General features: G+C 52.9%; 1 protein-coding gene across 1 annotated transcript; it reads left to right on the top strand.

Annotated features, from left to right (window-relative positions):
• Window positions 1–6,122: 6,122 nt before the first annotated feature.
• On the top strand, window positions 6,123–8,670 carry LOC311579182 (cytochrome P450 2D3-like). The gene is made up of 6 exons (XM_084749501.1): window positions 6,123–6,303; window positions 6,962–7,138; window positions 7,278–7,419; window positions 7,639–7,826; window positions 8,172–8,313; window positions 8,415–8,670. Exons 1-6 carry the CDS (start codon window positions 6,163–6,165, stop codon window positions 8,591–8,593), a joined length of 969 nt encoding a protein of 322 aa, XP_084605627.1. The 5' UTR covers window positions 6,123–6,162; the 3' UTR covers window positions 8,594–8,670.
• Window positions 8,671–12,082: the final 3,412 nt, after the last annotated feature.

A 12,082-nucleotide genomic window follows, 5' to 3' on the forward strand; every position in this document is an offset into this window, starting at 1 on the left:
GTAGGCATGTGGGTGGTGTGTAAGCATGTGTGTGGTGTGTAGGCATGTGTGTGGTGTGTAGGCATGTGTTTGGTGTGTAGGCATATGTGTGGTGTGTAGGCATGTGTGTGGTGTGTAGGCATGTGGGTGGTGTGTAGGCATGTGGGTGGTGTTTAGGCCTGTGTGTGGTGTTTAGGCATGTGTGTGGTGTGTAGGCATGTGTGTGGTGTGTAGGCATGTGTAAGGAGTCTTGGCATGTATGTGGTGTATAGGCATGTGTGTGGTATGTAGACATGTGTGTGGTGTGTAGGGTGTGGTGTGTAGGCATGTGTGTGGTGTAGGCATGTGTGTGGTGTGTTGGCATGTGTGTGGTGTGTAGGCATGCGTGTGGTGTGTAGGCATGTGTATGGTGTGTAGGCATGTGGGTGGTATGTAGGCATGTGTGTGGTGTGTAGGCATGCATGTGGTGTGTAGGCATGTGTGTGGTGTGTAGGCATGTGTGTGGTGTGTAGGCATGTGGGTGGTGTGTAGGCATGTGTGTGGTGTGTAGGCATGTGTGTGGTGTGTAGGCATGTGTTTGGTGTGTAGGCATGCGTGTGGTGTGTAGGCATGTGTGTGGTGTGTAGGCATGTGTGTGGTGTGTAGGCATGTGTGTGGTGTGTAGGCATGTGTGTGGTGTGTAGGCATATGGGTGGTGTGTAGGCATGTGGGTGGTGTGTAGGCATGTGGGTGGTGTACAGGCATGTGTGTGGTGTTTAGGCATGTGTGTGGTGTGTAGGCATGTGTGTGGTGTGTAGGCATGTGTAAGGAGTCTTGGCATGTGTGTGGTGTATAGGCATGTGTGTGGTGTGTAGACATGTGTGTGGTGTGTAGGGTGTGGTGTGTAGGCATGTGTGTGGTGTAGGCATGTGTGTGGTGTGTTGGCATGTGTGTGGTGTGTAGGCATGCGTGTGGTGTGTAGGCATGTGTATGGTGTGTAGACATGTGGGTGGTATGTAGGCATGTGTGTGGTGTGTAGGCATGCATGTGGTGTGTAGGCATGTGTGTGGTGTGTAGGCATGTGTGTGGTGTGTAGGCATGTGGGTGGTGTGTAGTCATGTGTGTGGTGTGTAGGCATGTGTGTGGTGTGTAGGCATGTGTTTGGTGTGTAGGCATATGTGTGGTGTGTAGGCATGTGTGTGGTGTGTAGGCATGTGGGTGGTGTGTAGGCATGTGGGTGGTGTACAGGCATGTGTGTGGTGTTTAGGCATGTGTGTGGTGTGTAGGCATGTGTAAGGCGTGTTGGCATGTGTGTGGTGTGTAGGCATGTGTGTGGTGTGTAGGCATGTGGGAGGGATTTCGGCATGCGTGTGGTGTGTAGGCATGTGTGTGGTGTGTAGGCGTGTGTGGTGTGTAGGAATGTGGGTGGTGTGTAAGCATGTGTGTGGTGTGTAGGCATGTGTGTGGTGTGTAGGCATGTGTTTGGTGTGTAGGCATATGTGTGGTGTGTAGGCATGTGGGTGGTGTGTAGGCATGTGGGTGGTGTGTAGGCATGTGGGTGGTGTACAGGCATGTGTGTGGTGTTTAGGCATGTGTGTGGTGTGTAGGCATGTGTGTGGTGTGTAGGCATGTGTAAGGAGTCTTGGCATGTGTGTGGTGTATAGGCATGTGTGTGGTGTGTAGACATGTGTGTGGTGTGTAGGGTGTGGTGTGTAGGCATGTGTGTGGTGTAGGCATGTGTGTGGTGTGTTGGCATGTGTGTGGTGTGTAGGCATGCGTGTGGTGTGTAGGCATGTGTATGGTGTGTAGGCATGTGGGTGGTATGTAGGCATGTGTGTGGTGTGTAGGCATGCGTGTGGTGTGTAGGCATGTGTGTGGTGTGTAGGCATGTGTGTGGTGTGTAGGCATGTGGGTGGTGTGTAGGCATGTGTGTGGTGTGTAGGCATGTGTGTGGTGTGTAGGCATGTGTTTGGTGTGTAGGCATATGTGTGGTGTGTAGGCATGTGTGTGGTGTGTAGGCATGTGGGTGGTGTGTAGGCATGTGGGTGGTGTACAGGCATGTGTGTGGTGTGTAGGCATGTGTAAGGAGTGTTGGCATGTGTGTGGTGTGTAGGCATGTGTGTGGTGTGTAGGCATGTGGGAGGGATTTCGGCATGTGGGTGGTGTGTAGGGTGTCGTGTGTAGGGCGTGGTGTGTAGACATGTGTGTGGTGTGTACACATGTGTCATGTGTCAACATGTGTGCTGTTGTGTAGGTTTGTGTACATGGGCAGCAGGTAGTACAGAAGCCTCTGCAGAAGCAGTTCTCGCTGCTTCTACAACATGTCAGCCTGTGTGGTGGGGCTCACATCCCTGCATGCACCTCTTCAACACCACAGGAAGTCACAAAACCAAAGCCCATCTATTTGGGGAGATCTCTCATGACGGAACCAGCTCTAAGTGTGCTCAATGTCTCAAGGTGGTCTCCTCAAATAAGGTGAGGAGTTCTCCTTTGATGAATGTGAGGTGTCATTCCCCATTTCTTTTCATTAATTTTGGTAAAATGTGAGGAGTTTTAAAGCTCAGATCACGAATGCAAAATTGTTAGGATCAGGCGCCCCAATTCTTAGAAGAGATTCTTGTCTCTTCCAAGTCAGTTTCTGCCTGGGACCTGACTGATACACTGCTGTTGCACCTTGATTTCCTTTTCCATTCACTTTTGTCTTTTCAATATTTTTCTCATTTTTTTACTTGAGTTTTCAATCAAAAGAATTACAAATTCTGTGTTGCACACCAAGTGTGCATCATCTCAAGAAACAGTTCAGTGGCTTTGGATTGCATAGGTAACATCCTATCATAATTGCCCATAGTTCTGAGGAGGCCTCACACCATGAGGGGTACAGTAACCATCTGGGAAGGGAAGCTTCACCAACCCTAAGCAACCTCCAGTCTCCATTACCCAAACTAAGCCTTCCCAAGGCAGCACCCAGATGTCACTGTCCTCCCAGTGAGTGAGGTCATAGTACCCAGGCTGACTGGGTTAGCACTTCCCACCATGCCTAGGAAGAGGAGAAGAACCTGGGAAGGGCTCTTAGACTCACTGTTGGTCTTCACAATGAAGCCAGCACAGGGAAATGGCTCGCAGGACAGAGTCCAGGAGACACCTGCCCAGGGTCCATTTGTCCAGTTCCTCTGGAGGACAGAGGACAGAGATTAAGTATGTGTTGCCTGTGTACAGAGAACTGCAAATCTGGGAGCACCAATGACCCCTGATGGCCAGGGACTCAGCTCCAGCTTCCTGTGGCAGAACTGGCTCACCAGTGCAGCTGGCATGAGAACAGAACCCAAGCCCCCTAGAAGTCACATGACCCCAGTACCTTAGAGGCCACATGACACTGGCCAACCACAGTGGGTCACATGGCTGAGGGCAAGTGGACTGGGGGTGAAGGGAAACAGACAGTGCTAGCAGGCAGCTGTGTAGCAGAGCATCGAGGTCACCTCCCAAGCGTAGGTGACATACTAGGGAACCCTTTACAGCTGAGGATTACATTGGCCCCAGCTGCTTTCACCCACTGCCCCTCACTCACCACAGGCTGCAGCTGCCTTCCCCACTGCCCCTCACTCACCACAGGCTGCAGCTGCCTTCCCCCACTGCCCCTCACTCACCACAGGCTGCAGCTGCCTTCCCCCACTGCCCCTCACTCACCACAGGCTGCAGCTGCCTTCCCCCACTGCCCCTCACTCACCACAGGCTGCAGCTGCCTTCCCCACTGCCCCTCACTCACCACAGGCTGCAGCTGCCTTCCCCCACTGCCCCTCACTCACCACAGGCTGCAGCTGCTTTCCCCCACTGCCCCTCACTCACCACAGGCTGCAGCTGCCTTCCCACACTGCCCCTCACTCACCACAGGCTGCAGCTGCCTTCCCCCACTGCCCCTCACTCACCACAGGCTGCAGCTGCCTTCCCACACTGCCCCTCACTCACCACAGGCTGCAGCTGCCTTCCCACACTGCCCCTCACTCACACACAGGCTGCAGCTGCCTTACCCCATGGCCCCGCACTCACCACAGCCTGCATGTGTGGCACAACAGATAATTTTACTGCACAACATAATTGTCCACCTCAAAGCAGAGTCACCTGGATATACCCCCTCCATGTTCAGCCAGAAGAACCATTAAGTCAGCTCCTGGAAGGGACTCAATCTCTCTGGCTCCTCCCTACACTTGAACAAACAAAATTTGGCTGGTGCATAGGACAAAGGGCAGCTCTGGCACTCCTTTATAAGGTAGCGGGATCCAATGCTGAGACCTGTAGTCCTAGGTGTTTGTGGTGAGCTTCTCACTTGTTCTTTAGGAAGCCTGGGGAGCAGTGGCCCGCAGCCATGGAGCTGCTGGCTGGGACTGGCCTGTGGCCCGTGGCCATATTCACAGTCATCTTCATATTGCTGGTGGACCTGATGCACAGGCGCCAGCGCTGGGCTGCCCGCTACCCACCAGGCCCTGCACCGTGGCCTGTGCTGGGCAACCTGCTGCAGCTGGACTTGGAGAACATGCCGTATAGCATGTACAAGGTGAGTGACTTAGTGCTGGGAGGTAACAGAGGATGCAGTGTCCATTGCAGCAGGTAGTGGGAGTGGAGCCACAGGTTACACAGGGAATTGTGCCCCAAGAGGGACCAGTTTCCTGCTGGCCTACACTGGGACTTTCTAAGGCATAAATTTGAGGAACAATGACCAGAGGGTGAGGCAGGATGTGACAACAGGTTCAGGTCTGGTTAGACAGGGCAGCAGTCATAGAGGTCCCAAGTCCCTATGATCCTGTCTGTCATAGGTGAGGTCTTAGCATGGTGCCAGGTCCCAGGTCTAGCACAGCCTGTCTGTCAGCACAGCAAGTGGACAGAGGGCTGTGGCTGGTGACTCTTGCTGCTGTGTGCTCTGTGGCCTCACTGCCCATCTAGAGGAACCTGAGTTTCCTCATATGTCGTGAGATGCTAAGGGGCCTAGGACAGTGTTGGGGTCTGGGATGGTCTCAGCTGGGTGATCACATCTACTGTGAGTCCTTTGCTGAACTTAAACAATGAGATGCCAGGCCTGGTGGGTTGACTCTGCTGTTAAGAGCACTTGCTGCTCCTCCAGAGGTCCTGAGTTCAATTCCCAATAACCAAATGGTGACTCACAACTATCTGGAATATGATCTGGTGCCTTATTCTGGTAGGCATGAAGACAGAGTACTTATTTACGAAAATAAAAACATCATGAAAAAGAAAGAAAAAGAAAAGAAGGCACAGTTTTAAGATGCCAAGTCTCAAGCTAGGGATGAAAGGAAGAGGAAGAGCATTCTCCCAGAATACAGGAAGACCAAACTTCAATAACAAGCAACACACACACACACACACACACACACACACACACACACACACACACAAACTATGCCAATGCTAGTGCAGGGAGCCTGGTTCTAGGCCCCACAGGGACCTCCACTTCCTAAGTGCTCTGTCCCTCTGCTTCAGCTTCAAAACCGCTATGGTGACGTGTTCAGCCTGCAGATGGCCTGGAAGCCTATGGTCGTCATCAATGGCCTGAAGGCCATGCAGGAAGCTCTGCTGACCTGTGGAGAGGACACTGCTGACCGCCCCGAAATACCCATCTTTCAACACATTGGCCGTGGACACAAAGCTCAAGGCAAAAGGCTGCTGGGTGGGGGAGGGGAGGCAGTCATAGCATCAGAGCCAGACATGGTGGGTACTGGGCAGAGGAAGGACAGGGCCTGATACAGGTGACAAGCAGTTAGCGACTCAACTAGCAGCCACTGAAATCCATCATGGAGCCTACGTAGCGGGCTAGGAGGTGGTAGACGTGGGTTTTGGAGGAAGGTGGGAGGATACAAATGATGCTCATCCCAGAGAAGACGAGGAATATGGGAGCAGTGGCCGGCACAGCCAGGTGTCCTTGCTTACGCACAGATGTGTCCACAGGTGTGGTCCTTGCACCTTATGGGCCCGAGTGGCGAGAGCAGCGGCGGTTCTCTGTGTCCACCCTGCGCAACTTCGGCCTGGGCAGGAAATCGCTGGAGCAGTGGGTGACAGAGGAGGCTGGCCACCTCTGTGACGCCTTAGCCAACCAGGCTGGTGGGTGAGTGGTGGGGTGTGCGCATGGGCACAGCGAGATCGCACTGAGAACCTGACTAACTGGCATCTCCGCTCCCAGGGCGTCCCCTCAGTCCCTACATGCTCCTCAGCAAAGCCGTGTGCAATGTGATCGCGTCCCTCATTTACGCCCGCCGCTTTGAGTATGGAGACCCTTCCCTCATCAACATGCTAACAACATTGGAAGAAAACATGGGAGAGAATACTGGCTTGCTTCCCGAGGTAGGGGGCTTGGGGCAGCCTGCGGAACCACTTCTGTGCCATCCATCCTCCCAGAGGAGCCTTAGGCAGGGGATTTGGAGAGCAAGACTTCTAGAAATGTCTACCACAGGAATAAAAGCGTAGAGCTTGACAAACCTGGAACAAACGCAGGGAAAATGTGGGCCAAGGTCAGGTGTCTAGAACAGGGACAGCCAGTGCCCTCTGTCTATATGGAAGCTACAAAAGCCTGGGGAAGGTTCAGAGTAGAATATTCCTTCTGTTCACCCTGGGAACCAAGAGTCTGAGGCTGGAACTAAAGAGTAGACAGGAGATGAGAGGAGCACACCGGGCCTTGTGGGAGAGGCTGGAAAGTGAGACTGAGTGAGATCAACATTGAGCAGAGGAACCCAGGGGCCAGAGAGATGCACAGTGGGTAAGGGAGCTGGCCAAGCAAGCCTGGCACTTGAGTGCAGTTCCAGTAATGACACAAGTGACTCCGTTTGTTTTCCTCTGATTGCAACATTCTTGTCGTGGCAACAACACTCTCCACATCATGCGTATACAAACACACATTGAAATAATGATTATCATTATTATTATTATTAGAAATCTTATCCACTTCACACATTAAATGAAAAGGCAACAAGACCGCCTAGCACCTTGTCTGTGTGTATTGCAGGTTCTGAACACGTTCCCAATTCTCCTGCGCATCCCGGGGTTGGCCGACAAGGTCTTCCCTGCACAAAAGACATTCATGAGTATGGTGGATACGCTGCTAGCTGAGCACAGGAGGACCTGGGATGCTGACAAGCCACCTCAAAGCCTAACTGATGCCTTCTTGGCTGAGATGGAGAAGGTGAGAGATGGTGAGCTGTGGTGTCCAGCATGTCATGGCTAACCCAGTGACCCCCAGACGTGGCCTCCTGCAGACACTGGCTGGGTATCATGGGCCTTTTCCCTCTTTGCTCTGAGTCCACTGTCTCTCTCTGGCCCAGGCCAAGGGGAACCCTGAGAGCAGCTTCAATGATGCCAATCTACGTCTCGTTGTCTCTGATCTGTTTGGTGCTGGGATGGTGACCACGTCAACCACGCTGTCCTGGGCCCTGCTGCTCATGATCCTGCACCCGGATGTGCAGCGTGAGCCTGGCTGGGCTGGGAAGAAAGAAGGAGGAGGGACGAGGCAGTGTCCTTAAGCTTCCCTGGGACACTTGTGGCTCCTGGCCCAGGATTGCCCCAGACTATGGCCTGGGTGATGGCCATCTTTCTCTCATGGACCCAGCCCTTAGCAGAGAGGAAGTAGAGGGACAAGGGGAATCTCCCTGGGGCTCCATCACTGAGGGGATGCTGTCCTTCCAGGCCGTGTCCAGCAGGAGATTGATGAAGTCCTAGGGCAGACGCGGTGCCCAGAGATGGCTGACCAGGCCCGCATGCCCTACACCAATGCTGTCATCCATGAGGTGCAGCGCTTTGCCGACATCACCCCATTGAATTTGCCACGCCTGACGTCACGTGACATTGAATTACAAGGCTTCTGCATCCCTAAGGTAGGCATGGGCCCTCCTACCGATAGCATGGCCACTAGCAAACAAGGGAAGGAAAGGCCAAATCTCATGCAGCCTGGATTTCCATGTGGTGCTGCAACCATCCTGGGTGTGAGTATGCTGCAGCCGTTCCTGGGAGTCCTCGGGGAAACTGGGTGTCCAATGAGATGATCCACGGTGGAGAATGGGAGCAGACGTGGATGAAGCACTAGTTTCGAAGGTCACCCATCACCCATGAAGGAGCTGCGATACTCTGACGAAGGGACTCAGTGTGTGGAGGTGGAAGAGGTTGTGCATGCAAATTAGGGGCCCCACCCCAGTCCATACTGACATAGTGTCTCCCGCCAGGGCACGATGCTCATCACGAACCTGTCCTCGGTGCTGAAGGACGAGACCGTCTGGGAGAAACCCCTCCAATTCCATCCTGAGCACTTCCTGGACGCCCAGGGACACTTTGTGAAGCCTGAGGCCTTCATGCCATTCTCCGCAGGTGCCCGCGGGGTGCCTGGCTCCCTGTGTCTTCCCAGGGTGCCTCTGAGGGTGGAGATCCTACCAGGACCCAGACTGACAAAGCCTCTCTCCCACCCTCAGGCCGCCGCATATGCCTGGGGGAGCCCCTGGCCCGCATGGAGCTCTTCCTCTTCTTCACCTGCCTCCTGCAGCGCTTTAGCTTCTCCGTGCCCGATGGACAGCCCAGGCCCAGTGACCAAGGCATCTTTGCACTGTCAGTTTTTCCAAAGCCTTACCAACTCTGTGTAGCCGTGCGCTAGCAGGGCCAGTAGCTCCACCTTCTGCTCAGCTTGGGCTGATTGAATGTTCAATAAACAAGTTCTGTGGCTGCACCTCAGACTCCTGGTCCAATTCCCATCCTTGTCTCAACTGTGTCCCAAGTCTTCAGTCCACAGACAGACCTGCCCCTCTATCTGGTCAGCCCAACCTAGGAGCAACCTTAATGTTGTGAGAAGAGAGATTCTTGACACAGAACAGTGGCCTTCAGTATCCAACGTGGGGATGAAGCAAGAAGGTTGCAAGTTCAAGGCCAGCATGGGCATTCTAGCCTAGACTACTTTGAGATGCTTTCTCATAAAGGGGGTGGGGAGCTAAATAGTCACAGGAAGTGATGAAGGAAGGAGGAGGAAATGAGAGGGAGGAGGCACGAACTAACCCAGACTCCAGCAACAATCAGAGACGAACTTTCTCGCTTGGACTCAATCCTTACTTTCGTTGTTACACAGAGGCAAAGGGGAGAGCTTCACTGAGGGGACGCTGTCCCTCCAGGCATAGTCCAATGAGAGATTGATGAAGTCAAAGGACAGGGGGGGGTGACCCGAGATGGCAGACCAGGCCCCCATGTCCTACACCAATGCTGCCATCCATGAGGTGCAGCGCTTTGGGGACATCGCTCCATTGATTTTTCCCCGCCACACATTCCGTGACATTGAAGTCCAGGACTTTCTCATCCCCAAGGTAGGCATGGGCCCCTCTGCTCTGCATCCCCAAGGTGATGTCCCTGCCACTGCCTCCTAAGGGCTAGGATTACAGGCATGCACCACCACACCTGGCATTAATGTCATCTCGGCTTTATTTTGTTAAGGCATCACTAATACCCACAAACCTTGCCATTATTGTTGTGCTTGGAATCGAACCCAAGGCCTTATGCATACTCAGCACACATCAGTGTACCACACTCCAGAGTGTATGTGTGCATGTTGATTTGTGTTCTATGTAGGCACATGTGTGTAGTGTAGGCTTAGGCATGTGTAAGGAGTGTTGGCATGTGTGTGGTGTTTAGGCAAGTGTGTGGTGTGTAGGCATGTGTGTGGTGTGTAGACATGTGTGTGGTGTGTAGGGTGTGGTGTGTAGGCATGTGTGTGGTGTAGGCATGTGTGTGGTGTGTTGGCATGTGTGTGGTGTGTAGGCATGCGTGTGGTGTGTAGGCATGTGTATGGTGTGTAGGCATGTGGGTGGTATGTAGGCATGTGTGTGGTGTTTAGGCATGTGTGTGGTGTGTAGGCATGTGTGTGGTGTGTAGGCGTGTGTGGTGTGTAGGCATGTGGGTGGTGTGTAAGCATGTGTGTGGTGTGTAGGCATGTGTGTGGTGTGTAGGCATGTGTTTGGTGTGTAGGCATATGTGTGGTGTGTAGGCATGTGTGTGGTGTGTAGGCATGTGGGTGGTGTGTAGGCATGTGGGTGGTGTACAGGCATGTGTGTGGTGTTTAGGCCTGTGTGTGGTGTTTAGGCATGTGTGTGGTGTGTAGGCATGTGTAAGGAGTCTTGGCATGTGTGTGGTGTATAGGCATGTGTGTGGTGTGTAGACATGTGTGTGGTGTGTAGGGTGTGGTGTGTAGGCATGTGTGTGGTGTAGGCATGTGTGTGGTGTGTTGGCATGTGTGTGGTGTGTAGGCATGCGTGTGGTGTGTAGGCATGTGTATGGTGTGTAGGCATGTGGGTGGTATGTAGGCATGCGTGTGGTGTGTAGGCATGTGTGTGGTGTGTAGGCATGTGTGTGGTGTGTAGGCATGTGGGTGGTGTGTAGGCATGTGTGTGGTATGTAGGCATGTGTGTGGTGTGTAGGCATGTGTTTGGTGTGTAGGCATATGTGTGGTGTGTAGGCATGTGTGTGGTGTGTAGGCATGTGGGTGGTGTGTAGGCATGTGGGTGGTGTACAGGCATGTGTGTGGTGTTTAGGCATGTGTGTGGTGTGTAGGCATGTGTAAGGAGTGTTGGCATGTGTGTGGTGTGTAGGCATGTGTGTGGTGTGTAGGCATGTGGGAGGGATTTCGGCATGTGGGTGGTGTGTAGGGTGTCGTGTGTAGGGCGTGGTGTGTAGACATGTGTGAGGTGTGTACACATGTGTCATGTGTCAACATGTGTGCTGTTGTGTAGGTTTGTGTGCATGGGCAGCAGGTGGTACAGAACCCTCTACAGAAGCAGTTCTCGCTGCTTCTACAACATGTCAGCCTGTGTGGTGGGGCTCACATCCCTGCATGCACCTCTTCAACACCACAGGAAGTCACAAAGCCAAAGCCCATCTATTTGGGGAGATCTCTCATGACGGAACCAGCTCTAAGTGTGCTCAATGTCTCAAGGTGGTCTCCTCAAATAAGGTGAGGAGTTCTCCTTTGATGAATGTGAGGTGTCATTCCCCATTTCTTTTCATTAATTTTGGTAAAATGTGAGGAGTTTTAAAGCTCAGATCACGAATGCAAAATTGTTAGGATCAGGCGCCCCAATTCTTAGAAGAGATTCTTGTCTCTTCCAAGTCAGTTTCTGCCTGGGACCTGACTGATACACTGCTGTTGCACCTTGATTTCCTTTTCCATTCACTTTTGTCTTTTCAATATTTTTCTCATTTTTTTACTTGAGTTTTCAATCAAAAGAATTACAAATTCTGTGTTGCACACCAAGTGTGCATCATCTCAAGAAACAGTTCAGTGGCTTTGGATTGCATAGGTAACATCCTTCATAACTGCCCATAGTTCTGAGGAGGCCTCACACCATGAGGGGTACAGTAACCATCTGGGAAGGGAAGCTTCACCAACCCTAAGCAACCTCCAGTCTCCATTACCCAAACTAAGCCTTCCCAAGGCAGCACCCAGATGTCACTGTCCTCCCAGTGAGTGAGGTCATAGTACCCAGGCTGACTGGGTTAGCACTTCCCACCATGCCTAGGAAGAGGAGAAGAACCTGGGAAGGGCTCTTAGACTCACTGTTGGTCTTCACAATGAAGCCAGCACAGGGAAATGGCTCGCAGGACAGAGTCCAGGAGACACCTGCCCAGGGTCCATTTGTCCAGTTCCTCTGGAGGACAGAGGACAGAGATTAAGTATGTGTTGCCTGTGTACAGAGAACTGCAAATCTGGGAGCACCAATGACCCCTGATGGCCAGGGACTCAGCTCCAGCTTCCTGTGGCAGAACTGGCTCACCAGTGCAGCTGGCATGAGAACAGAACCCAAGCCCCCTAGAAGTCACATGACCCCAGTACCTTAGAGGCCACATGACACTGGCCAACCACAGTGGGTCACATGGCTGAGGGCAAGTGGACTGGGGGTGAAGGGAAACAGACAGTGCTAGCAGGCAGCTGTGTAGCAGAGCATCGAGGTCACCTCCCAAGAGTAGGTGACATACTAGGGAACCCTTTACAGCTGAGGATTACATTGGCCCCAGCTGCTTTCCCCCACTGCCCCTCACTCACCACAGGCTGCAGCTGCCTTCCCCACTGCCCCTCACTCACCACAGGCTGCAGCTGCCTTCCCCA

Source organism: Acomys minous (genome assembly GCF_964271855.1).
Source record: "Acomys minous genome assembly, chromosome: 12".
In the NCBI taxonomy this organism is placed as follows: domain Eukaryota; kingdom Metazoa; phylum Chordata; class Mammalia; order Rodentia; family Muridae; genus Acomys; species Acomys minous.

Coding starts and splice junctions, on each gene's coding strand:
- LOC311579182 (XM_084749501.1), top strand. CDS start 6,163: ATGCTCCTCAGCAAAGCCGTGTGCAATGTGATCGCGTCCCTCATTTAC. Junction 7,139..7,277: donor TCTTGGCTGAGATGGAGAAG/GTGAGAGATGGT, acceptor TCTCTGGCCCAG/GCCAAGGGGAACCCTGAGAG. Junction 7,827..8,171: donor AAGGCTTCTGCATCCCTAAG/GTAGGCATGGGC, acceptor GTCTCCCGCCAG/GGCACGATGCTCATCACGAA.